This window comes from Quercus lobata, chromosome 9 (assembly GCF_001633185.2).
Source record: "Quercus lobata isolate SW786 chromosome 9, ValleyOak3.0 Primary Assembly, whole genome shotgun sequence".
Classification (NCBI taxonomy): domain Eukaryota; kingdom Viridiplantae; phylum Streptophyta; class Magnoliopsida; order Fagales; family Fagaceae; genus Quercus; species Quercus lobata.
In genome coordinates this window covers 9,499,773-9,526,141 of record NC_044912.1, presented here as the reverse complement: position 1 = coordinate 9,526,141, position 26,369 = coordinate 9,499,773, and the positions used below count along the sequence as shown (strand labels likewise).

The 26,369-nt window shown below is 35.0% G+C and overlaps 3 protein-coding genes across 6 annotated transcripts; 2 read left to right on the top strand and 1 right to left on the bottom strand.

Moving 5' to 3' along the window:
• The first annotated feature begins 1,245 nt into the window (after positions 1-1,245).
• Positions 1,246-11,237, top strand: LOC115960382 (splicing factor SF3a60 homolog). Its single transcript, XM_031079257.1, has 12 exons — positions 1,246-1,541; positions 1,760-1,873; positions 2,379-2,483; positions 4,404-4,549; positions 5,322-5,418; positions 6,137-6,301; positions 7,261-7,332; positions 8,097-8,255; positions 8,469-8,546; positions 9,409-9,537; positions 10,052-10,198; positions 10,862-11,237. The coding sequence occupies exons 1-12, from the start codon at positions 1,368-1,370 to the stop codon at positions 11,006-11,008; spliced, it is 1,533 nt and encodes a 510-aa protein (XP_030935117.1). The 5' UTR covers positions 1,246-1,367; the 3' UTR covers positions 11,009-11,237.
• An 881-nt stretch (positions 11,238-12,118) lies between these two features.
• LOC115960280 lies at positions 12,119-16,760 on the top strand. 4 transcript variants are annotated; one of them, XM_031079080.1, is made up of 3 exons: positions 12,119-12,293; positions 13,010-13,066; positions 14,508-16,760. In XM_031079080.1, the coding sequence occupies exons 2-3, from the start codon at positions 13,054-13,056 to the stop codon at positions 16,520-16,522; spliced, it is 2,028 nt and encodes a 675-aa protein (XP_030934940.1). In that variant the 5' UTR covers positions 12,119-12,293; positions 13,010-13,053; the 3' UTR covers positions 16,523-16,760. The 4 variants fall into 4 exon arrangements, with proteins under 4 accessions (XP_030934940.1, XP_030934939.1, XP_030934941.1 ...); XM_031079079.1 differs by having other exon boundaries at positions 12,972-13,066; XM_031079081.1 differs by having other exon boundaries at positions 12,119-13,066; positions 14,562-16,760.
• Positions 16,761-17,526: 766 nt separating this feature from the next.
• Positions 17,527-24,814, bottom strand: LOC115960210 (probable plastid-lipid-associated protein 14, chloroplastic). The gene is made up of 14 exons (XM_031078985.1): positions 24,513-24,814; positions 23,542-23,867; positions 23,394-23,437; positions 23,238-23,316; positions 23,033-23,149; positions 22,590-22,772; positions 22,415-22,501; positions 21,674-21,780; positions 21,494-21,581; positions 20,654-20,734; positions 20,487-20,563; positions 20,150-20,285; positions 19,236-19,298; positions 17,527-18,304 (listed from the first exon to the last, which is right to left on the bottom strand). Exons 2-14 carry the CDS (start codon positions 23,854-23,856, stop codon positions 17,657-17,659), a joined length of 2,025 nt encoding a protein of 674 aa, XP_030934845.1. The 5' UTR covers positions 23,857-23,867; positions 24,513-24,814; the 3' UTR covers positions 17,527-17,656.
• Between the last annotated feature and the right edge of the window lie 1,555 nt (positions 24,815-26,369).

The following is a 26,369-nucleotide window of genomic DNA, read 5'->3' as shown; positions in this document are numbered from 1 at the left end:
TTAACCCTGGCTAAACAAAAAAAACAACCCCCCTTACCTTGGAGTCAAATCATAATTACTCAAACAACTAAATTATTTTATAATTAAGAGCCCTAATAATGCTAAGGGATATCCATTATCTTCAACAACATGGTATATACTTTACCATTAATACTGTTCCAAGGACCATTCTATCAAATGTTTTTTTTTTTTTTTTTTTATAAAGCTTTAGTAGCCTAAAATATGCTTGTACATTATAGCTAGATTATTCCAACAATCTTGTTATTTGCTTCTTTTGTATCCTTGAACTTTGTTATCCATGGTATCAAAAAAGAAAAAAAAAAGAAAGCCTTAATAGCTCAATTGGAAATTACGGGAACTCCTTTATTTTCAGGATTGGAGTTCTTGATCCAAAATTTATTTACTAATGTATACAGAGTAGTGCATAATACTTCTCCATTGGTATGAATGCCAAGATTTCTTTTTTGAAAACCATTGTCCCTGTGTTGTGAAAAAAGCCACCAAAGGGGTGGTTCAAATTAAACTTTGATGGCTCGACATTGGGGAATCTTGGCAGAGCAGGAGGAGGTGCTCTGATTCGAAATCATAATGGTGAATAAGTCAAAGGCTACACTAGATCTCCTGGGTTTACCAATAGTTTCGTTGCTAAACTTTGGGCCCTTAGGGATGGATTAATTCTCACTAAGGATCTTGGCTTAAACAACCTTATCGTTGAGTTGTATGCTTTGAGTGTAGTTCATTTGATGAGCAATGATAATGGAAACTTATTAATAGAATCTCTATTGTTTGATTGTAAGAACCCATTGAAAACTATATCTCTAGTAAGCGGATTGAGCATGTTTACCGTGAGGCTAAATCAATGTATTGATGCATTGGTAAGGATTGAATCGAGATCTATATCCTCTTTTGTTGTTTATATGGAAACACCGCGTGGGTGGGAAGCCTTTTGGCTTTTTGACAAAACTAAAATGTTTTATAATAAACTTATTAATTCTCAATTTATGCATATCTCCCCTTCTTCTTTCTTTTTTTTCCTTTTTTTTTTAAGTTTCAAACATAAGCAATTACCATTCAAATCCTTCCTCTTTAATTGCAATTATAAAATTTATCACCAAAAAAAAAAAAAAAGTCTCAATTCATTTATGGCCTACTAATTCCCAATCTTTCTCTTAAAAAAAAAAAAAAGTTTAAACTTTTAACCCCAAAAAAAAGCAAAATAATACAAATACAAAAATATACGTGGCACTGGGAGCTATAACAAAAAAATCCACAGTTCACTCCCAGAAAGAGGAGAGAGAGAAAAACCCTAACTCTGATTTCAACTTAATCGTCCAGAGAGAGAGAGAGAGAAGAAGAAGAAGAAGAAGATGTCGTCGACGTTGCTGGAGGTGACTCGGTCGGCTCACGAGGAGGTTGAGCGTTTGGAGAGGCTGATAGTGAAGGACCTTCAGAACGAGCCCACTTCCAACAAGGACCGTCTCTTTCAGAGCCACCGCGTTCGCAACATGATCGATAACATTATCTCCACCACCGATAAACTCGTATTCTCTCTCTCTCTCTCTATTTCCTTATCTTTGTTCAATTCTCTCTTTGTTTGCTATGAATTGAATGTGAAACTTTGAATCAAATAGTTGCTATAGCTATATAGTATCGTGCTTAGCTAAAGTCGGTTAGCGTTTTTGGAAGCAAATCCGTGTCTAATTTTGTATAGTGTTTCGGTGCTGAAACAAGAATTAAGCTTAGTTTGCTCTGTTTTCAGGTTGAGATTTATGAAGATAAAGATAATGCCAGGAAAGACGAGATTGCAGCTCTTGGAGGCCAAACCGCGGCAGGGACAAATGTGTTTAGTGCATTTTATGATAGATTGAAAGAGGTATACTCTATTCATTAATGGTTTCTAAGTAAATGTAAAACTAAGGTTGATAAATTACTCAACTGATGTCGTTATATTTCGAGGAATGGAAAACAAAATTACCAGCATAATTGTAATGCCAAGGGCGTTTTAGCTCAATTGGCACCTCCTGGTATTTTCCATCAGAGATGTCCAGGGTTCACTTAACTACATGCACGAAATGGATATTTAGTCTCAACTCTCGAATTAATAGTGTATTCATATTTACTATTCATTTTTAAATCTCTGTATATACCAAGAAAGATTTATCTTTGGTCCTTGGACCAAGTGGAGGATTACTACTTGTCCTTACTCCTTTTTAAAGTCTAAACACACGTCGAAACAACCATGTATGGAGCTATTACAGAACACATAGGATATACGAAGAAAGATAATATTGTTATGTGCATGTCCCAAACTGTGCTCTCACAATTGACTAGTTGAACTGCTTATTTGTTAATATTTTTAATCATTACCATATATGCAGATTCGTGAATACCATAGAAGGCATCCAGCTGCACGTGTTGTTGATGCTAATGAGGAGTTTGAGGGACTACTTAAAGAGGAACCGCAAATTGAGTTCAGCGGAGAGGTGCCTTTTGCTCTTTATTTCTTTATACACAGCATATCTAACCAAATGTTTAATTGTAGTTCTAAGCGTTGTTGTCCCGTGACGGTTATTACAACCAATGCATTACACTGCTCTTTTTTTTTTTTTTTTGGTCTCTTAGAACTTTATACATTCATTCAAACCTGACACCACAATCATATGAAGAATATATTGAACTATTTGAAGAAGTGTTTTGTTGGGCTTGCAATTTGGGAAAGCTAGCCTAACACAAGCCCAACTTAACTTGGGCTCTGTGTGAGCTTTGCTTGGAGTTTTTCAAGCCTGGGTTTCGCCTGAGTTAAATACCTCAATTGGAGCTTCTAAAGCTTGAATCTAACATGTTTGCCAAGACCAACCCTGCAACCAATAGTTCAATATTCAATTATTTAACTTATATGTATTTTTCTTGTTTACTCTTTAGATATATATGCATCTTATGTTTATTATTATTTGAAGTATGTCAAACTTAATTTTATAGCTATGTAGGGTCTGCTATCAAAGTTATAAATTCCGTTCTAGAAAACATTATGGTTTATCCATTGAACTGGAAAATGCTGTCATTGGAGCAATCTGGCTTATTGTTTTTGAATTATTGATATAAATATGACATGAACACAAAATAAAGTTTTATACTTGGTATTGATGTGACAAAGTAATAGACTTTTCCGTATCAAAAAGAAAAAGAAAAAGTAATAGACTTTTCCATATACAAGAATTATGGAGCTTTAACACAACACATTTTATATATTTCGTCATTTGGAAATTATTATTCTCAAAATGAAATGAAGGTAAGATAAGAAAAAATAGTAGGAATTGAGTTGTAAGAGAATTATATTAAAGATGGTAATTGTCAAAATGTTAAGATTTTATAAAATTACAAATAAACCATGCAAAACTTCATGGGGCCGAAAAGCGTATAGCGTATACAGTTACACTGGCCAAAATAGCCTGAAACACACTGAAATGGCTAGAATGGATTGTAATTGGTCAAAATATTGAACAAAACAGAATGGGGTTTGGCATTCTGGTTTGGTTAATGCCTTGATGGACATAATATTATGGCTGTTGTGGGCTCTGAACAGGACGAAATTTATACTTATGTTTGATATTGTGGTTTTCTGATGATGATTTAGGGTCAAATATTTCATGGTAAGTCATATTATTGGTTACTTTTGTAGCTTGAATCCAATGTAGCCCACAGGCTAGCTCAAAACCCTAAAGATTGGACCAATACAACCTAGAATAACAAGCCAGCCTGAGTTCGTAAAATTTGTACAAGCCATGCGTGGCTTGTCCAGTCTGAAATCTGAAGGTTAAGTTCTGTAGGTTAATTACACTTGGTCTGAGCTTAGGTTGGCCTCCTACGCAGGCCTAACCCTGCTGACTAATGGTTGTAGTTTTTGCTAACTGGTTGGTAACTTCTTGTGGTGTTCACTGGTCAAGGATATATATATTTTTTAATTTATTCCCTTTTTCAAAAAAACCAAATTGAGCTATGTAGCATATAAAATCAATGGTTTACTATTGCTATGTTGTAAAAAAATAAAAAATAAAATAAATAAATGCTATGATATGAGGCTATGAGCTGTCTCATCACCAAAAAAATTCGTTAAGATATTGCTCACTATTTATAGTTTGTGATATTAATCACCATCAGTGTCTACTGCTTCGTATTGAAGCAAATGTTACTGCAATGTTTTTCCCTTTTTTTAGGAGGGGCAGTTTAAGTATGTGTTATAAGTTGAATAAGCACCTTTTTTTTTTCTTTGGGTTGTAGATATTATTTGTTCAACTCAAACAGGTTATGGCATTTAATAATGATAATCTTATTTGTATTTTTATGAAGTACCATTTGCCACTGTTCAGTTGTCTTTTTGTAATAACTTGAGTTTTTGTTTTCAGGAAGCTATGGGGCGATACCTAGACTTGCATGAATTATTTAATCAGTTCATTAATTCTAAATTTGGAGACCCTTCTACCGAGTACTCTACTTACCTAGATGTTTTTTCACAACCACATAAGATTCCCCACAAACTGAAATTAACAAGGTAAAGTACAGTCTGATCTTATCTATATTTATGTAGGGTTTTACCATCCTCCCCACAAAAATCAAGGAGAAGTCTGGTTGTGAATGTTCATGCACAAGGATTTTGAGTTAAGGGAGAGGCAGCCTTGTGAGATCAGATCATAGAGACGGCCTTGATCCACTCTTTGCTGTTGTAGAGATCAGGGATGGTGGACTCAGTTGAAGGACTGAATGTCCTTGTTGGTGGCTGTAGCCAAGGTGCCAGGGCAGGCACTGGTGATGATGAAGTTGAAATTTTCAAACAAGAGAAAGCAAAATGCCTATGACTGTTAATGAGTACCCATTTGAAAATATGAGAGAGAGAGAGAGAGAGAGAGAGTAAATTTAAGAAGTTAGTCAGTTACATGGAGTGGGAGAGCAGAAGTGGGATGAGTCTCTGGTTAAGGATCTCCTGGGGCAGTTTCGAGTTGCATATCGTGAGATAGAGAGGAAACAAGGGACAAATAGGGAGACATGGTATGACGTGATTAGACATGGTGTGACTTGGGTGGGGTAGTGTGAGTTGTGAGGGTGGTTTTGATAGTTGGGGATAAAAATGCCCACACCTTATATGGAGAAAGTGGGGAATATTTGGCTAAACAAAAACGGGAAGGCTGCTATCCTTAACTTGAAAGTGGGAATGATAGTAAATCCCTACACACACACACACACACGTATGTACGTGTATATGTGCAAGTACATAAATATTTTACAAAAATGACGGTTCAATGTGTTGCAATTTTGATTTTCTGCAGGCAATACAAGGAATACATGGAGAATCTATTGGAGTATCTAATATATTTTTTCCAGCGGACAGAGCCCTTGCAAGATCTTGATAGAATATTCTCAAAGGTACACAAACACACTTCATGTGATCTATTTTTCACGCAATAGTGAGACCTTTTTATTTTGATAAGTACAATATTGAGACTCATTTTTAAAGTTTTAATTAGGCACGTGCTAAATTAATATGATTAATGGCAAAAATATTTAGACTAGGTAGCTTAACCTAGCCTCATAAACGAAAGGTGGACTGTGAATTCGTGGGTTTAATTCCATATGGGTGTGAGTTGTATTTTCCTTTCTAATACTGCTTTTAAGCTGTGTGAATTAGAGGTTCTTTGGTATGTTTTTGACTGTTGGAACTTGGAAGGCCTAGATTGTAATTGGTTATATTGGAAATAATTTATTTATTGGGCTTTAAAAGTGCTATGTAAGATACATGTGTGTCAGAAGGCATTTAGTTCCAGAAACCACTAACCAATTTATTATAGTTAAATTATATTATCCTCGGCTTCATCCTTTGATTTATTCTATAGAAATTAATAGCATGATAGGCTCTAAAGTTCTGTGTAAAATTCATGTATTGGAAGTAATTTTTAATTCATAAAATCAATTTATCATAGTTAACTTATGCTATTTTCATCTTCATCCTTAAATGCATATATATGGAATGTGAACGAGATTCCATCAAAATACTGTGGACCCTAATCTTTTAGATTTAGAACCTTCTATATGTGTTGCTTTTTTTCCCCTCAATAAAAATTAAGGTATGAGGGGTTTGTGGCAGGTCGAGACTGAATTTGAAGACCAATGGGCAAATAATGCGATAGAAGGATGGGAGAACATGGGTCAAGAAAATGGATATGTTCCTGCTCAGCACACTGTAATTGATCTTGATTATTACAGCACAGTTGAAGAGTTGGTGGAAGTGGGTCCTGAAAAGTTAAAGGAGGTAAGGAGTTTTTTTTTTTTTTTTTTTTTTTTCATTTATAAATCTATAGTTGTAAGGCTCCAGAACATATGTTTAAGTTGCTCCAAAGATTCAAACTCAGGATCTATCAATTCTGTTCTTGATGTTGGGAAATACACAGGACCCAACTCAGAAAATAAAACAATAAGAAACAAAATCTAAAGTTTCGATTATTAATAAAAACCTGATAAGGAACTACAACTTACAAGCTGCAAAGGTAGAGGACACTGAAATCCATGAGAACAGCATTTTCAAGAACCCAATTAATTTGTTGATATTGTAATTATAATCACAGTTGTTCTTGTTGCTGTCAATGCTCTTAGTTCTTACATCCTCATCTGCTTATGTTGATTGTTAATAATTATTATTATTATTTTTTCGACTAGTGTTTGTTGTTAATTTTAACTGAGTTACTAAATTTGAGAGTAAAAAGTAAACATGATCATGGAAGGGTATTCATTTTTTCCATGTGGTGAAATATGACGTCTTGAAGATGCTTATCAAATATCTGGTCAAAGTTTCTTTCAGACTCCTATGGCATAACATATTTTTCTGCCACGTGTTACCTAATCATGTTTGCTGGAAGTTTTCAAATGCACTCAGAATGGAGTTGGTAACTTTCAAGGATAAAAGGAAATATTCTCAATATATCACGCATTAAGGCTTCTGAATCTGTTTCTCTGGTTTTTGAGGTGCTTATTGCGATAATATGAATCAATGCAATTTCAGTAATTTTTAATGAAAATTGAAATTTATTAGAAGTGTCCCCAATTAGTTAGAATCTTTTTTTTTTTTTTTCTTTTTCTTTCCTCGATTCAAATGTTTCCATCAATTCATTCTTGCTTTTAACAAGTTTCAATGTATTTACGTTAAATACATGTTTCCAGCTGTCTTTTTTAGATCCATTTTCCTTAATTGATCTCTGTATTGTTGCCTGGCAGGCATTGGCTGCATTAGGACTAAAGACTGGTGGCACTGTTCAGCAGCGTGCAGAAAGGCTTTTCCTTACAAAAGTAATTTTGAATCATTTCCCCCCTAGTAAAAGATATAAGGTGTTAGTTAGCAAAAATTCTAGGATGTGAATGTATGTTATTGTCTGTACATTACTTTCTAATTAAATTTTAGTCAAATACCTAGTCAGTTCTCAAAATTATTATCACCTTTTCCGACTTTTAGTTTTTGTGATTACTATTAATTTGGATCTGCTGTTTAGGGAGGAAACCATTTTATTTTTCTTTAAATTATGTTATTGTTAATGGTGAACATGCTTTAAATTGAATATGCAATAGTTGTATGTTGGAACTACTAGATATCCTGTAATTATATGCTCTTTCTGATAGGGATGATATTGAATGAAATTGGCTAGAGGATTAGAATGACTGCTTGCTTAACCTTATGAGTTGAGAGGCCTTGGAAGGTAATAAAATATTGTTCAATTTTCAAGTATTAGAGTTTCAATAAGTAGTCATTATTCTTTAGCCTTTTTAAAAGGTGGATAATTTGTGTTCTGAATCCATCTTCACGCACAGTCTTGTTTGGTTGGGAGTGACCTTATTTTTTTATTGGTAAGTTACACACACATCCAGTGGGTCTTGAGCCCACAACCGCATCTTCCATCATAATGGGAGGGGCTATAGCTTTCTGGTTGGGAGTGACCTTGATTCCTGAATTCTGATTTTATATGATGTTCAGCTCACTTTCTTCTAAACTTTCTTTATCCATATGTCAATTTTTTAATTTGACTTAGTTTTCAATCCCCCTTATACCTATTGTGCAGAACACACCACTGGAGAAGTTGGACAAGAAACATTTTGCCAAAGGTTCACGCGTGTTTCAACAAAATGGGACTGCTGCAGCTCTGCAACAAGATGAGAATTCAAAAGAAATTGCCCTAATGGAAGCCAAAATGCAAAAATTGTGTGACTTACTGGATGAGGTTAGCCTGTGTTCCATCCTCATCTAATCTTACCTTATGTTTGTGCCCATTGTGCATAATTGAATTACTCTTTTATGTTTGGGGGCATTTAGATACATGCATGCAAAAGTTCTTATATATATATATATATATATATATATTAACTATAATGTATAGTTCTTTAACAACTACATGTGTGATTTTTTTCTTTTTTTCTTTTGTGATCTTCCACAGACAATTGCACGAACAAGAGACAATATTGTGAAGAAGCAGGCTTTGACATATGAGGAAATTGAAGCAGAACGTGAGGAGGTGAGTAAATAGACCTTTATTTCAGTCTTTCCAAGCATTTAAGGTAGAAGTTCAAATCCTGATTTTGAAAAGACTTAGTTAAAACCTTTAATGTGTCTGTTCTGTGGCATCTTGTGTCTATAATGCAACACATTAAATTTACGGCAAGGGTTATGCATCCAGTATGGTGTGATTAGTTTGGGAGCTGCTGATGGGGTAAACTATCCATGCTGTATACAATATTAATTTTGTTTCAAGTTTTGAACCACCCCAAGGTGGTTCTGCTCTCATCGTGTGTATACCCTTAACTGCAGCTCTGTCTCTTAAATAAAACCTCCTGTATATCTATCAAGATATTGAAATGAGTCCACAACTTGGGCCTAACAAAAACTTGAGGTGGGCATGAAATTCCTTAAAAGCAACATGAAGACTTGAATATTAAATTCATCACAGTTTGAGCAGGTTCCTCTTCAGAACCTAATTTTTCTCTTAGTTGGCTGACTGGGCAAACACATATGCTACCTAGCATCTTGAGACTGCCTAATATAAGTTGCTTCTGTGCTGTCCACTGTCCACCCCATTCTAACTATCTAATTTTATTTTTTTTATAAAAAAAACCTTATAAAAACTGAGAACGTTTCTACCTTCTTGTTGAACTATGCATTTAGATTAAATTGTGTGTAATGCAGGGATTGTTGACCCAGAAATGCATTATTTTTATAGTTTTGCTTCCTATCAAAATCTGGTTTTACCTAGATTTGTATCTCCACACTTTGTGCAGAAATATGCTTTGAGTTGGTTAGAGTATACTTTTGTTATAGCTTGAATCTTCTAGTTTGTGTTGGCTCTCATGTTACATGGTTGGATTTGATTAATTGTGCAGGAGGAAACACAAGCTGACACTGAAAGTGATGAAGACGACCAGCAAATTTACAATCCCCTTAAGTTGCCAATGGGTTGGGATGGGAAGCCTATACCATATTGGCTGTATAAGCTGCATGGTCTTGGTCAGGTATTTTTCCGATCTAATTGTAGGAGCCTTTCAAGCAAAACACTGTAAATTTATTCTCCTGTTACAATTTTTTCAGATGGTATATCATATCATCTGTATCTTCCAGTGCTCTGCATTTTTTGTTTTAGAAGTAATTAAATTTCATGAAGAAAAGCACCAAAGGGCTCAACCCTTGTACATGGGATGATACAAAGGAAAAGTGCTCTTCAATTATGTCTTTAATTAACTGGAAAGATTCTATTGTTTAATTTGGGCAAAACTTTGTGGAAATAAGAACTATTGTTCTTTATTGTTGAGATGGGAAAATAAGAGATTACTACTGATGTCATATGTCTTTTAACCAGCATTGTGTTGCATAGTGTGTGTTGCATAATGGTGATAAAAATATGATATGTAGTTTCTTGTCCTCCTTTCCTCTGGGATTTGAGTTGTTGGCTTAATCAGGCACTGGTGTCTATTATTGGCAATATCTTTTATGGGGTTTTTATGGCTTAGGTTTTTGATTTCTTTTCAGGAATTTAAGTGCGAGATATGTGGGAACTACAGTTACTGGGGTCGTAGGGCTTTTGAACGGCATTTCAAGGAATGGCGCCATCAACATGGGATGCGCTGCCTTGGTATTCCAAACACCAAGAACTTCAATGAAATCACATCAATTGAGGTATGCTTTTCTAGAGCTTTTTTTTTCCAATGAATTTTTCTGTATCACTGATTAGCATGAGTTTATCTGCTCAACATCTTCCAACTGTTGTTATTTCATAACGGTGTCTGAAAATCTGGTTGTCTTTAAAGAACCATGGGATAAATGAAACCCAGCTGAGACAAGGATGGCCAAATGAATGCCTGTTGTAAGCTTGTGGTTTAAATTCTATTGTTAGTGATGATCCTAAATCAACTTTATCATTGGCATCTATGGAATTGTGGTTCATTTGTTGTGGTATTGCTGTAGAATAAGAAAGTGCCAGTTTGTAAAATGTTTAACAAAAAAATTGCTGTAAAACATTTTACACCCTTTACAACTGTGTTTTCCTAATCAACTGAAATTATTTTCAGATTGACCAAGGTTTTACAATGAAACAGACACCCGAAAATTCTGAAAATGTTTTCTGGAGAACATTTTATAACAAAACAAATTGATTAGAATCCTAAATCTTCAAAAAAAGAAGTTAGTTTTAAAGTTATCACATCTCAAAAATACTGTGCTTCTAATCTGTGAAGAGCTGATGAGTGCATGTGATCGTGCGAAGTATTTTTCCTAATAGCACTAATAATGGTATGTTCTTTTCTTGATAATAACTAGTATGCATGTGCATTCTTTATGCAGGAAGCAAAAGACCTGTGGAAGAAAATACAAGAACGTCAAGGAGTGAACAAGTGGCGCCCAGATCTTGAAGAAGAATACGAAGACAAAGAGGGTAATATTTACAATAAGAAGACATATACCGATTTGCAGCGCCAGGGATTGATTTGAGAAAAGCGAAATTCGTTATGTATTTTTTGTACGGCTTAGAGGAAAATACTCTTCCCGCAGAGGATTGTATTGTAATTTAAACTTAATGAAGACGCCCTTCTCCTTGATGGTGATTTCTTCGTTTCTGAGTCTTCTACTTATAGACAAAAATCCTTTTTCCCAGCATCTTCATAACTACTCACACTGATGAATACTTTAATTGTGAAATATATATTACTCTTGATCGACATCCACACCCTCCCGGATTATAACCTCGTTCGCTGAAACAGCCCACCCCCTGTTTCTTTCTTAAAAAAAAAAAAAGAGGGGAAAATTTATGTGTTCTAAAAAATCAGGGATTGTCAATATTATAATTTATGATGTAAATAGTTGATGACTGAAGTCTGCTGACCGTAAAATAAGTCCCCATTATTTTTGTTTGAATTTTTAGTTTAATCACAAATGATCCTGATAAGATTACTGATTCCTGTTTGGTCAAAATCTTAATGGCATTTACAAGATACAATTTTGTACCAGCAAAGCTTGGATGCATGTTCTTTACGTACGGCCTTGTGTCGTGATTTTGTGTTTGCATTTTATAGTTTTTAGTTGCAGATCCGTATGATGTGCTTTGACGATTTGTCTTTTTATTAAATGAAAAATTGAAAATAGTAGATTAGATTTTTATAAGTGTTATTCCCAAACTTTCTTAAAATGATATGATTATTTTCTTAAAATGATATGATTATTTTCTGATAAAGTATAGTTTATATAGTATGTTAGATTTTTAAAATTAAACTATTTATATTTGTTATTTAAAAAGTATTTAAAAAATTTTATTTTGCAAGGAAAGATAATGCATTCAATTAGTATTATATAATGTGAGATATTTTATAAATAATGTAATATGTGCTTGGAATTTATTTTTAATATTCCTTTCAAACAGGTCATCATCTATATTTTTTGAATTACCTAAAGAGGAAGTATATAAGTAAGTCTATCACTCATATTAGAAAAAAAAAAATGCAAGACAAATTTTTTTTTTTGAGAAAGAAATGCAAGACTTGAATAAGTAATATCATTAGAAAAATGTAATTTTATTAAACCTCTACCAATATTACACTGTGAATGTGACATTAGTGGACCAAAATATATCGAATGAACCCTATTAAATCATTTGTGATTCAAAAAGAGGATGCTGCAACAAATTGACATTAGCGACAGCAAGTATGAGTGGTTAGGAAGGCTTCCGGCAGAATCTCGGTGGCAGCACGATACTTCGTGGAGTGGCTTGACTGGATTGAGGGTAAGCGTTCACTTTATTTTTCAAATGCTTGTAATTATCCTTATAAATGAAATCCATACGGAAGCCAGGAGATTGATTTGGCTACTACCTTTCTTTACACTCTGTTTTTCAAACTAGATGAACACTATGGCAGGGAATGATTTTTTTTAGAACCCAATATACTGCTGCTTGGGTATTTTTGCTTCTTAGGATGCAAAATGGTGAAATGGTTAAAGATTTCATCATTCATTTTCATATTTTGACAGTAAAAGTTAGCCAAATGGGTTGAATTTCTGTGAAATTTTCTGGCTGTGATTATAACAAGTCTTCAGTTTTTTAAAGTGGTATTAAACCTTTATACCTGCATTCTTATAGTAAAAAAAAAAAAGGGTTCTTTTTGTTGATTCCTTTGAAAAGCTCAAGTTCATAAGTGATGAAGTTTGAAACGATGATGAGTTTGTAAAAAAAAACAAAGGAGAGAATGGGTCCGGCGGTGGTGATGTTTCAGAGAGTAGAGGGATAGTTTGAAGATTGCAGAAATAAAGATAGTTTGAGTTGGCTTTTTTTTTTTAACCATGAGATCATTTAATTGCCACGTGTTCTTTATCTATACAAAGACCTCACCGAGTGAAAAAGGTGGGCTGCAAGTTGAATAAATCATTGAGCAATGCAAACGATTCAAAATTCACATTGATTCAGGAAAGAAAAAAAGATTCATACTTCACTCTCGTCCACAGAGCTTTTGTCCAAAAAAGTTAGATTTGCACCAAGAAGACGAAGGATGCTGCTAACAGGTATGTCAACAAAAAATTACATATAATATAATTATTTCAAGAATATATGGATATGCTTGTATAGATTCATATTAGCTATATATAAAGAACAAAATTAAATGAAGAACAAGTTTATTCTTTGATGAACATATATGAGTGAAAATTTATTCAGACTAACAGAGATAATACAATCAGTTCAGCAAGTTCATACAAACAAGCAGCGAATTAGACTGTAAGCAAACACTGGCATAATTATTAATTTGATATTTGAGATGACAAATCCTTATAATTATATAATTTAGCTCAAACAGACTGAATAGATAGCATCTCCAGCAAAAATAAATTCCTTCATCCATTTCTTAGCAACCAAGGAAGCCATACCATCTAAAGCTTAAATCAAACCAATAAATACCCCAAAAAAAAAAAAAATTTCAAGCTTCTATGGATGTTCTCCATCAAGGCATCAACTTGCAGCAACACTTTTCAATCACTACTCATAACACCCAGTTTAATTTGTTTTGCATTATTTTTGTATGATTGCAAGTATAACTCAACCACTATAAAATACTGTGAAGAATCTTGAAACCAGTACGCAAGCTTTAAAAACAAACACATTGATAATTCTCACTGTTTACCACTACCCAAGACCTCCAACACCGCCAGTCTTCCACCACCCCCACCAAACATCTTCTTTAATTCATAATCAAACCAAATTATGATTTTTTTTTTTTTTGTGTGTGGGTGGGTATTTTTTGGTTTGATTTAAGCTTTAGATGCTATGGCTTCGTTGGTTGCTTAGAAATGGATGAAGGAATTTATTTTTGCTGGAGATGATTCTTAACATAAGCTTCTATGATGGTAGTAATGTTTGTTCATAATTTTTACAAAACTCTTACTTTTTGATCTTGTTTTCTCTTATTCTTTTATATTTTTTTATGTTTTGAGAGGAGAGAGACATAAAATAGAGCAAAAATACATATTTAGCCCAATTTTTAATAGAGGTAGGTAATGGAACTTTAACTGAACTAACCTCATGTGAGTAAATTGCCAAATTTCAAACCATAGATAGGCAATTTAAATTTCGGCCAAATCACAGGTGAGTAAGTTATAATTAGCCCTAGAAATAATACTCCTACTAATTATACTACCATTTTGGGAGTGATTTGTCTGCCTCAAGATATTTATTTTTCAAATTTTTGTTAATGCTTGTGGGTGTTAGTTGTTCTTTCTTCGCGCACCTAGCTATTTTTCAAAGTATGCAGGGTTCTCCAAGTCCAAGCGCCTGCCACAAGATATCATTAAAACTTTAATGAAGCATAATTGTATATACTCAGTATTAGAAAACCTTAATTATTTCAGTAAAAATTATGTACCGTTTCAGTATTTGATTACCTTGATGATGAGGCATATGCTAATCTTGCCAACATATAATAATTTTGTTTTTGTTTAAATTCTGGTAAAGTTTTTAACAGTTGGGTTTTCTTGGAGACACGAAAGCTTATTCAAGTGTTCCCAGGGCCTGTGCGGAAATTATGGAATAATTGGGAGTTACGAGTTTTGGTTCTTGTCAGTTTCACCTTGCAGCTATCTCTTCTTCACTTGGGAAGTCGTAGAAGATATAGTACTAAAACTTGGATCAGGATGGTCCTCTGGTTTTCGTACCTAAGTGCTGATTCAGTGGCAACTGTTGCACTTGGTGTCATCTCCAATGATCAAGGAAATTCTTGTGCTTGCAATGATTCCCAGTCACAAAATGAGCTCACGGCATTCTGGGCATCGTTTCTATTGTTGCACCTTGGCGACCGGGACACAATTACAGCTTACGCAGTACAAGACAATGAATTGTGGTTAAGGCACTTGCTTGGACTGGTTGTTCAATTCGGAGTGGCACTCTACATCTTTCTCGTGTCTTGGAAGGCCAATTGGCTGTCTTTTCTTACTATTCTGATGTTTCTTCGTGGGTTTATCAAGTTTGCTGAAAGGACATGGGTCATGCGATTAGCAAATTATGATCCGAGCTTTATAAGGCCAGGGCGGCGACATAAAGTTCTTGATAAAATCACAGATAAGGTTAAGAAGCATTTAGTTATTCGTCGGCTAATTGCAACTCGTGATGTCAACTATACTGGAGAGGACATACAAAAAGATGCATTTCGGCTGTTTAAAATTTATAGATGTCTCTTCCTGAATCAGAAGGTCATCATTTCTTATCGTATTCTTTTTCACAATAGCACCATTTTTCTTGATTCTCAAGCCGCCTGGAAGACGATTGAGGTTGAACTTGGATATGCTTATGATGTATTCTACACCAAGGCTCCTTTTTTTTTCACGGCTTGGGGTTTCATCTTCCGTTCCTTCTCTTTTACGTCCATTCTTTTTGTGTTTGTGCTTTTTCTTTTAAAAGAAAGGCACAAGCACCTACAGATAGATTTGATTATCACTTACTTATTATTGGTTGGAGCTATTCTTACAGAGATATATGCTGTCATTTTACTAAGTAACTCCGATTGGCCTTGGCCAGATTTTGAGAAAATGAAACACCTTCAGACACTATTTGCTCCCATAAGAAACTGTTGTGCAAAACTGACTAGTAAACAAAGGTGGTCTAATTCAATGGCTCAACTCAATCTGCTTAGCTTGTGCCTCAAAGATAAGTTTGATCAGGATGGCCATGGTACCCCAAAACCCTTTGCTAACTTGAGAGAGTTGGTCTTCAATCAAATGTTGCTAAAAATAAATGGAGAACTGGAGATCCTTTTGTATAGGACTCATAAGCAGGTCTCTGCTGAGTTGAAGGACTTGGTGTACAACACATTCCGGGAAAAATTAAGTTCCAACAGCAATGGGTTTTCCGAAGAGTACAACAATTACATAACAGATGAAACTCAAAATGTGGAAATTTACCAAAGGATTGTCATCTGGCACATTGCCACAGATCTCTGCCTTTACACAGACAGTGGTGCGAACGAACCTAACAATAATTTAAGCCGGGATGTGAGCAAGGATGTTTCAGATTATATGATGTATATTCTTGTGATGTGTCCTTTCGTATTATCAACAGGAAATGCAATAGTCTGTTTTGAAAACACTTGCGAATCCATTAAGAATTTTTTTCAAGAGAAAAAGCTCCCTAGACTGCCTAAAGCGGATGCTTGTGCAATGTTGATCTCAGAATATGAAGCTTCAAGCGATAGTGTAGACGTTTACTTGTTGACTGACTCTGTGTGTCCCATAGCAGTTCTACTTGCAAAAAAACTGAGTCAACTGGATGGAAAGTGGGAGATATTGAGTAAGTTTTGGGTGGAGAACCTAGCTTATGTTGCAACTCTTTGTCGAGGAAATAATCATGCTCAACAACTCAGAAAAGGTGGGGAGTTTCTTACGCATGTCTGGCTTTTGATAGAGCAATTCAATCTCACAGAAAGTTTTCAAAGGTCACAAGCAAGACCACTAGAGGAAGACGACATGGCAGGATAGGAGACTTGGGATTTATTTGTGTATTGAAGTTATCATCACCATATGAAACTGCAAATTTAAGTTGACATGTCCCTTGTTCCTTTTCCTTCTCTCTTGATATGTAAAATCCCAATACATTTGGGTTCTAGGTGATTTCAACTTGTTTCTTACCCTTTTCCACCAATGTTTTGTTGTAGTATGTACACATTGTAGATTAATATTTGACTTTATTGATATTTAACAGCACATATATGATATATCTTTCGGCACATATAATCCCCACTAGTTTAAAACTTATTCAACATTTATACCGGAAGGACAGTTCATTCGCCACGGACCTTATGGCATTATCATCATGATTCAAAGGGCAAGCCACAAATTAAGGAGATTGTTGGTTTAAGTTGTGGCAATTGCTCTATTTGACAAATGATGATTATTCCAAATGTTTTTGACAGTGCAGATCCTCCTTTTACCTAATCAAAGCAAGGATCCATATTCCCTGAATATGCCTAGGGGACTTATCCTAGGCGTTTGAGACGCCTAGTACTGATGGAAGAATGAAGATCCTGGACTTCGTTTCCTAAAGAGTCAATTCTGCCAAGTTCTAAAGTCTAGGGAGTTAGTTGAATTAGTCTCTATATATTCTTTCATCCTCATTTACATCTATTATTCCAGACACATATGACACGTCCACATTTAAAATATAAAAATGGATGTGAAAAAATAGACCTAAAAAGGTGGATGTGAGAAAATAAAAACCCATTGAATTATGCATGGTCAAGTAAATAAAAGAGTTCTGCAGATTATTATTTTGCTTAGTATATCAGGTGATAAGGACTAAAAGTTGGCCTACATTTGGGGGGCACAACAGTATTAACCAATGGTATCTCCCAAGCATCAAGCATTAGATCACCATTACTTTTTGGTACAAGAAAAAATGAACCGCAGGTATGGTTAACATTCAATAAAATGGGATAATCATGGTCAAAACCCAAACCCCCATAAATGCATCAAGGATTGTGACATTTGATGGCAGAACATAGAAGACAGATGAGATAATTGAAGATAGCTTTCAACTATTTCGTTTCTTTCAGTATTGAGTAAAGAATAATAATTACAGATTAAAACAATAACATAAGACAACAGATATTTACACTAATCCATTGCATCATCACAAGACCTTGTAAACAGGAGGGCTGATCCATTCACCCCACGAAGTACTAGCAGCCTGGAGTCCACATATGTTCCACATACAAGCTTTGACAGATCAAACATTTCGGGTGGGAGTTGTGTCCGGATTTCCTGAACTGCGTTTTTTGCAGTATCAATATTTTGATTCAATGGCTCACCAAGATTCATTGTCACCTCAATGTCACCTGAAGCAAGTTTTGCAACTGGAAGGCTTGACGGGAACTCTTTAAAAGGGATTGCTTTCCTCCATTTTCTACCTGATAATTTCTTAGCTAGAGAACCTTGAATACTTGATGGACCCAAAGTAAACTTTCCTGTGGTCTTTTCTTCCTTAAGATACAGCCGTCTCCCCGCTGTTAATCTGAATAATGAATTCACTTCCAATTTCCCACTTATACCAGTCTTGTCATGGGGCCAATCCTTACCAATCATGATTTTAAATCCAATTTCTGAAGTGAATGAAAGGTTGGTGCTTAACTTCGATGCTCTTGACACAGCCAAACGCACATCACCAATGAGGACTCGAGCATTCGGCTGGCGAAGGGTCAACCCTATGTGCCTCCCAGTACAGTATAATAAGCGCCATTTTCCAGGCAGCAACTCTAGCCAATTCTGCATGTTCAGAATTATGCATAAATTAGCACAAGTCCAAAAAGCTAAACCAACGACCGATTATTCATGTGATACAACAAACTTTTCCCCAATGATATGGACCTTACGAATTCAAGGGCCACAAGAGTGGTCCAAATGCAGAAAAAACGATTTTTTGATTTCATTACACCAATTGACTACTTGCATGTGGCTAATCTAACACACACTAGATCAGAATGGTGTATATACTCTGACTACAAACCAGATAGTTGAATCAACCAAATCTTGGAGCACAAGCTCTTCACAATACAAAGAAACATACTAAAAGATTGCTGAAAATGGATGCATATATTTACAAGAATGGATTTCAATATTAAGAAACAAAAACAAAAACTTCTCGCTTAAAATGCAGAGAATGCCATCTTTTTTATGTCATAAGAGCAAATCAATTGAAAACATGTCTTCATATGAAGTCAAACAGAAAACATTGAATATGCAAGTGGAGATCAACCAACAAAACAAATTAATAATAATGAAAAGCTGAAAACATTTGCTAGCCATGTAGTTATATTATAAAGGGGGTTAGAAATCAGGATTTGAAACATACCTCCATCCTGGGAATATTAAATGTTAATTAATCTTAGAAAGCTTAATGCCTAAACCAAATTTCATTTTTAAAGAGCATCAGGTGATAAGGACTAAAGTTGGCCTACATTTGGGGGGCACAACAGTATTAAGGAATGGTATCTACCAAGCATCAAGCATTGGATCACCATTACCTATTTGGATGTTGTAAAAGAAACAATCCAACATTGGTATTATCAATATTTTGATCCAATGAAGAGCTATTGAGTGGTATGATATTAGTAAAAGCCACAACAGACATAACTAGAACCTACCCCACATGTGTGTTGAGAGTGAGTGCGTGTTTGGGAAGAATATAGATAATTACCTTTGGCTTTGAGTTAGGATTCAGCATTTCCATCAACTCGATGAAGTGGGCAAGCCTACTACGCTAAAACATGAAAGATAAGAAGTTCAGTGCACTTCTACATTCTCAAATTTCTGCATTAATAAAATATATCTGAGTCCCAGATATCTAGTAGTCTGAATTGAAATTTTGAACACAAATACAGATGGAAACATAGTATGCATATAACTATCCTTGCATATAATATTTTATAATGTACTAGTAGTGTGCCTATTCAATGCACGGTTTAAATAAAAATTGTGTAAAACAAAAGCACAGTGTAAGGCCAAGTGTTTACTAAAACAAAATGTTATGGTAAATAATTAAAATTATTTAAAATAGATAATAAAATTTCTTAGAACTTTTGGTAATAGAATTTTAGTTGAAGCAGTACTTTAAACTTTTTGAAACTTTTGTCAATTAGTGAATCATATGGTGAGATCAGCCTGTACAACATGTAACATTTGTGTTAAGCCATATGGCGTGGCCCAATAAAAAATTATAGTAGATACAACAAGCATTCATCCCAAATTTTGAAACAAATGATAAAATTTCTTATTAAAATTTTTGAAACTTTTGGCAGCTGAACTTTAATTGAAGTAGTATTTTAAAGTTTTGCAACTTTAGAAATAGACTCTCACCTAAAATAAACAATCTTAATTATTATAACATGCTTATAGTGAACTTGATGAACAGGCATCTGTAAAATACAATTTATACCCTCAAATTAGGGACCTTATGATAGTTTCTCTTCATACATACATACGTATATATCAATGACAGTGTTTTGACATAACCAACAAAATAAAACAATGTGAACCTATTCACTATGGAGGTATTGACAATTTGAAAGAGAACAAAAAGCAGGAAATTGGATTCAGAAAGTAATCATGTACCTGAGGTTGGCCATAAATATATTCCTCTGTAATTCGTACTGCAGTAGAACCCAGACCCCATCTGATAATATCCATGGATGGGACTACCCGCCATCTTGGACCACAAAGAAATGGGTGTCTAAGAGCATCTAAACAACTGCAAAGCAGTTCAGAAGGATTGTTATGAACGGCATCATTTCTCTCAATCAAGATGCAATATCTAATTAAATGTGGTTTAGAAAAGTACATGATATTAATGTAACTGTATATGAACGGCATCATTTCATGTACATGATATTTTTATAAAATCTGATTTCTTTCCTAACATGATATTTTATCTCACATATAACAATTATACCTTACTCTTTTGGAAGATTTGGTTGCAAGCAATAAGGATAAAAGGTTCCAACCTGCACCCCAATTCCTATCCAGTATCTGCAAATGACAACAAATCAATAGATTTTCACATGAAGAAGGGAAAGGTACACTGAAAGTGGAAATAACTTGCGTTGAAGAAACAAATACTTGGAGTCCAGAATTTCCCGATGGAGAATTCCTACTAAGGAACTGTAGAAGAAATTCACGCAAGCATGAAGGATCATTTCCCTGAAATAGCATGTAAAAGAGAAATTTAGTAGTATGATAAAAGTTACACTCATTTATTAGAATCTTGAACTAAACAATTATTCTAATGAGTTTTGTTTCAAACTTAATCATAATACGGTTAATGTGGCTTTAAGCAAGGAGCATAAAGAAAAGGGGGCAAGGGGGAACAATACTTGCTAGTTCATTGAGAGATGTTAAAGAAATGTTAGAGAATTAACAGAGAACAAATTTGAGATAAGGAGTCAAAATGATACAGCCCACATATTAGGGCCAAATACATATCAAAAGATGCCAAATTTAAGATGGAGAGTCCAATTATAACATATATGTGAAGGCCAGAGAAAAATTGACTAATGAGGGTTGAGGGACAAGGGACCTAATTCATTTACACACACCAGAAGAAGGAACATGACATACCAGTTTCTCCCGTGGGAAGATGAAAATAATAACGGATATGCATACACATATTAAAATATAACAATAACAAGAGCAACTTGTAAAAAACATATTACATTTAGTGTTGAACAAGAGCAACTTGCAGTGATGAACCATATAACAAGCAAAATGGTTCATCTTACATACTAAATATTTTAACACAACACATTCTGAAGTCTTCCTACATGTGACAGATGACCTCGTATTACTGAAATGTGAAGATTTTTTACAGGATACACAATACATGTGCCCAAGATTTAGTTCTCCTTTGGATTATATGATTTAAAGGCTTGAATTTAAAAAGGAAAATTGTGCATGTTATACCTTCGTGAGAAATGATTTGAACTTCGTAAAGATAAAAGGATCCATAAGTTCCCGCAACACCATTTTTGCCATCATGAATCCAACACATCTTTGCATCATGTATGAAACAAAATAAGCATCAAGAAAATCTTCTGGTGACAAAAAAAATTTACACCTTATTTCACTTTCTCCTCGCCATACCTCATGTCAAATGCAATCATCATTTGTCGCCTATCCTGGTTGTTGTCCAGAGTGCTACTATTCAGACCATTCTCGTAAAAGTCAGCAGCATTTCCTAGAATCCCTACCTGAAAAGCTAAAATTTTAAAAGCTATATACAGACAAGAGTAAACCATAAATGGAAAAAAAAAAACTGAACTAGCTGATTTGAATGAAGTATACCAGAATCCCACCTATCCCTAGTAATCCCAGATTGCAATACCTCTTGCATAAACTAAATCCCTCAACATCAGTAAGCTCAATTCATCTTCAGCTACCATCAATCTCTCTCAGTCACTAAGTGAATGCTTATTCTATTAGATATTTGAATTAGTTGAGCATACATGTGGTGGCTGAACAAACTACCATCAAATTAATCAGTAAATCAATTATAAATTGCTGCAACACAAGAACTTCTAACCATCAAAAATGATAAGTTTTTATTTATCACATTGTTGGAATGTCCCCAATCATGCATTTCATGAGCTTGCGTTTGTTTTATTATAAATTGATTTTTATATCAATCACCCTTTTGATTATCTACCATGGTGCTCCCAAAAAAACTCCTATCAAGTAGAAAACCAGATATAGCTTTATTCTTGATGAACTTATGGGGGTGCAAAGGAAACTCATATATATTTAGGACAAAATCACCGATGTGATAATGAAAGCCAAAAAAAACTTATTATATTCTGAAAGCATACATGAAAATCTGGTGCTTACTTTAATATGTCTATCCACTGGACTTATGTGCACATTCTCCAGTCTCAACTCTGTATGGGCAAGTCCATGGCTGTGCAAGTAATTCACCTGAGTTTTATAAACAACAGAAATATTATAAATCCTCCAAATGTCAAATTCATATCTATGCATTGATGACTGCAAAAATAAAGCATACTCCAATCAAAAGATCCCTCATCAATATTCGAAAAAGGCGCAATTGCCGACTAATTGCAGGCCCTCCAACTGTGTCATCACCCACCCTCCTGACACACTCTTCATCCAATGCAAGAGTAGCTTCTAGGGTTGGGAGCCAATCTGATTGTCGAAGCCAATGTCTTAAGGAGAAACTACCATGATACTGCATTAATATTTATAAATAAAAAATGGTTAGTGTCTAAAGCACATTAATTATTCACCATTTTTTCTATAACAGATACATTTGATAGTTCTATATATATATATATATATATATTCTCCTTTCTTTCTTTCTGGTAAGTAGTTATTTGATAATTCAGTCATTCTTGTTCAAACCATAAAAGCTCTTGGTGAGACCTCTCATGATCATGTGATGAAGTAAGTGGCAGTATAATAATCTATCATACATGGGAAAGAACCTACCCCATGGACCAGGGTAAATGAAACACGACCACTACTTGTAGGTGAAGAAATGTAACCATGGACTTGCATTGAGTAAGAATGGTACATAAGTTTACGGCGAACAAGCTTCTTCAATACCTAACAAACAATCCAAAAAGTAAAAATAATTACATAAATCCGGAACCTTCAGGAACAACACAGAAATAACGATAAACAATCCACAAACCTCTATTGCTCTTTTTCCTCTGCGCTGAGCTTGAGCACTAGTAAGGCGTCGAAGCACAACTTTAGTGTTATTCAAAGGGCTGCGATTTCATAATACCTGATATCAAGATCAAATCTCTTTTGCAACATGACATCACCAAAACAAACAGGAACTAACCTATTAGCATCCTTCACTATTGCTTCAAATATTACCTCATCAGCCTACAACAAAGCACAATCAAATTGCCCCACCATTAATTTCATACTCATCCTAAGAACACCCACCACTACACAAGCAAATAACAAATTTTTAAAAATATTCATACCCGCCCTCCGAGGCCAACACTAACACAATCAAGAATTTTAAAATTGGATATCTTGAACCTCGTAACATGCTCCAATTCTTCCTCCACGCTATCCAATGACGCAGTCTGAGCATTTACTTCTGATTCCATCGAAGATACAGCTTTTCTAGCTGATGAGCACCGAACCCCCCAACATTGTCTTCGATTCAAATTAGAAGGCTTCCCAATGAAGCGCATGGGACTGCGTCTGATCAGTCTTGTCGACAAATTACCACTCAAAGACACTACTTCAGCATTTTCCACACTCGGACTCAAACCAATTCCGCATAGCGCCATTGATCAGAGCTCTTAACGGAAAATAATAATAAAACAAATTAATAATAATGATCATATAATCAAACAAGTTTCTGTAACTTTTCATTCAAGCTCCATTTCTACTCTCAAAAAAAAAAAAAAAAAAAAAAGGCAACAGTAAATGAGACAAATAATAATTTGGATATATTTCATTGTTTTGGTACCACAGATAATATTGATCAGCTAAATATAATTTTTGTACTAAGGTTTAATCCAGCTGAACTCAACTTTCTGATTTCCTACAAGCCACACAACAACAAAAAGAAAAACAGTAAAAGACTCGTGGAAACCTCAGTTTTCTTGGCAAACAAACAGAATTATACTCCATTCACAGAATTACAAACAGAGGATTATGCTTTCTCAGCTCCCAAACGAGTGAGAAAAAACACAGCCAAAACGCTGCGTTTTGTTGTTTCAGCTTACCAAAATTATATAACAATAACACGCGCATATGATATGAGACATTCAACTCAAGTAAACGAAGCAGCTAAATTAAGCGCAGCTGAGCGAGAAATTAAGTAGGAAAAAAAAAAAAAAAAGTTCGTGAAAGTTTCTTTCCATTTCCAGTGTTTTCTCGGGAACCAAACAGAAAACAACGGAAAGATAGAGAAATCATAAGTGAAAACTGTGGAACTTACCGGAATTAGAAAGAGGAGGGAGATTCTGAGAAGTGAAAAAAAATAAGAGAGAGAGGGAATGGTATTTATAGAAGAAGGTAGGGAAGGGAAAATGTGGGAAGCGTGTGAGAGTTGCGTGGGGGAGGAAGGCAGAGACGCTTCGCCATGGGTTTTCCCGTTTTTTGTTTTTCGTATCGTACGTCCACGTCTGCCTGCCTCTACCAACAAAAATATCTAATACTCATTTCTGGTTGGATCAGAAGGAATTTCCCTCAAGTGCCATTTCGCCGGTATCGTACAGTGATTGTTGCCATCTCACCATTCTTATTTAGGAAAAAAGTCCTGGCTTAGGCTTATCGTACAGATCTATCACTGTTTTGTCTGTAACTCGAGATTCAAGGAAAATATTTTTTATTTAACTTGAGTGCTGTAAAAAATAACATAGCAAATTACAAAGCAAATTCGACTTTTAAAAATATGATAGATTGTTAAATATTTCATAAATAGTGATATATTGTTAAATATTTTGTCAATAAATGGTATATAGTCATTTTAGCCTTACTTTCAATGCTCCAATGCACAGAGTCAACATAATATAAACATGTATGTTTGTATTGTGCCGACTTTAGTATTAGAAGTTCTATATATAATATACCCTAATACTGCCAAATTGTGCCAATACTTATTCCTGCATGGTTTTTTCCCTAATTGTTTATGTATATATGCATGTGATATTGTTTTGTATTTAAGTGGTTGATTATGTAACATTTAACCTTTTGAGGGTTTAAATTCAAATATATATATATATATATATGGCTTCAATTTTTGAGTGTTAACACAAAACTCTTTGTGGTATTGTTCATTTGTTTGGTATAAAAATACCGTTATAAATATGTGTATGTGTTATAACAGGAGCAACTCACCATTTTTTTTAATGGATAATTAATGGTTTACACATAAAATGATAAAACAATGCCATAAGAATTAAGTGCTATGTACGGGGTTGGACCTCGGGCCCATTACGCCTTGGCCTGGACATTCTCAAAGACCAAAACTAAGCCCAAACCTAATAGCAAACCCATTCCATTTTGGATGCATGATAGACAAGCGCACACCAGTCAATTATGACTTGATCGGGAATGCGTTTGCTCGAAACGGTCCATGTCCTGGGCAACTCGGTATCGCCTTGGGGAATATCGCTGCTGAGCAATCCTTTAGAGGCAGAGCCAATTCCAATGCCATTACCACTATCTCGATAGAGCTTATCCCTTGTCAGAAATAATTAAATTGGACCCTACACACACGAGTGAGACCAGAACGTAATAATGAAACCTTCACCAACCTCAAGCTATAAATAAGGGAAGTGAGTGAAGAATGGGGGTTGGCAATTCTAAGGAGAAAACAAAGACTAAAAGGGAGGGGGTCAATACCATTAAGAAGGGGAATAACTTCAAGAGGGAAGAGAGGGAATTTGTGAGAGCCAAGGTGTGTCATTGGGTTGCTTGGCAAGGAATTACCCATAGTAGGAAACACTAAGCCCACCATACAAGTAAATTGTGAGCCCAATCTTAAACCTTGTCTATTAGTGGAAATTTAGGTGCGCACAATTGGCACCGCTTGTGGGAGTTTCCTACGTAGTTGTAGTTCTGTCGAGATTCGTACGAGGAAAATGTCCGGTAGACAATTAGGAAGTTACTCTGAAAGCAGCTCTGGGAGATCTTCTCGGGGATCCGGTTGGCGGGAAAGAAGGCAGAAGAGGCGTGAAAACAGGGAGTATGAACAGGGGGAAGAGTAGCCTGGTCTTAGAAAAGGGTCGTTTCAAACACACCGGACAGTATTAGGCGCCTCAAGGCATGAAAGTTTTGACAGAAGGGATGA

Coding starts and splice junctions, on each gene's coding strand:
- LOC115960382 (XM_031079257.1), top strand. CDS start 1,368: ATGTCGTCGACGTTGCTGGAGGTGACTCGGTCGGCTCACGAGGAGGTT. Junction 1,874..2,378: donor TTTATGATAGATTGAAAGAG/GTATACTCTATT, acceptor CCATATATGCAG/ATTCGTGAATACCATAGAAG. Junction 7,333..8,096: donor AAAGGCTTTTCCTTACAAAA/GTAATTTTGAAT, acceptor CCTATTGTGCAG/AACACACCACTGGAGAAGTT.
- LOC115960210 (XM_031078985.1), bottom strand. CDS start 23,856: ATGGCGCTATGCGGAATTGGTTTGAGTCCGAGTGTGGAAAATGCTGAA. Junction 23,438..23,541: donor GTGTTGGCCTCGGAGGGCGG/GTATGAATATTT, acceptor GCTTTGTTGTAG/GCTGATGAGGTAATATTTGA. Junction 23,317..23,393: donor ATAGTGAAGGATGCTAATAG/GTTAGTTCCTGT, acceptor ATGAAATCGCAG/CCCTTTGAATAACACTAAAG.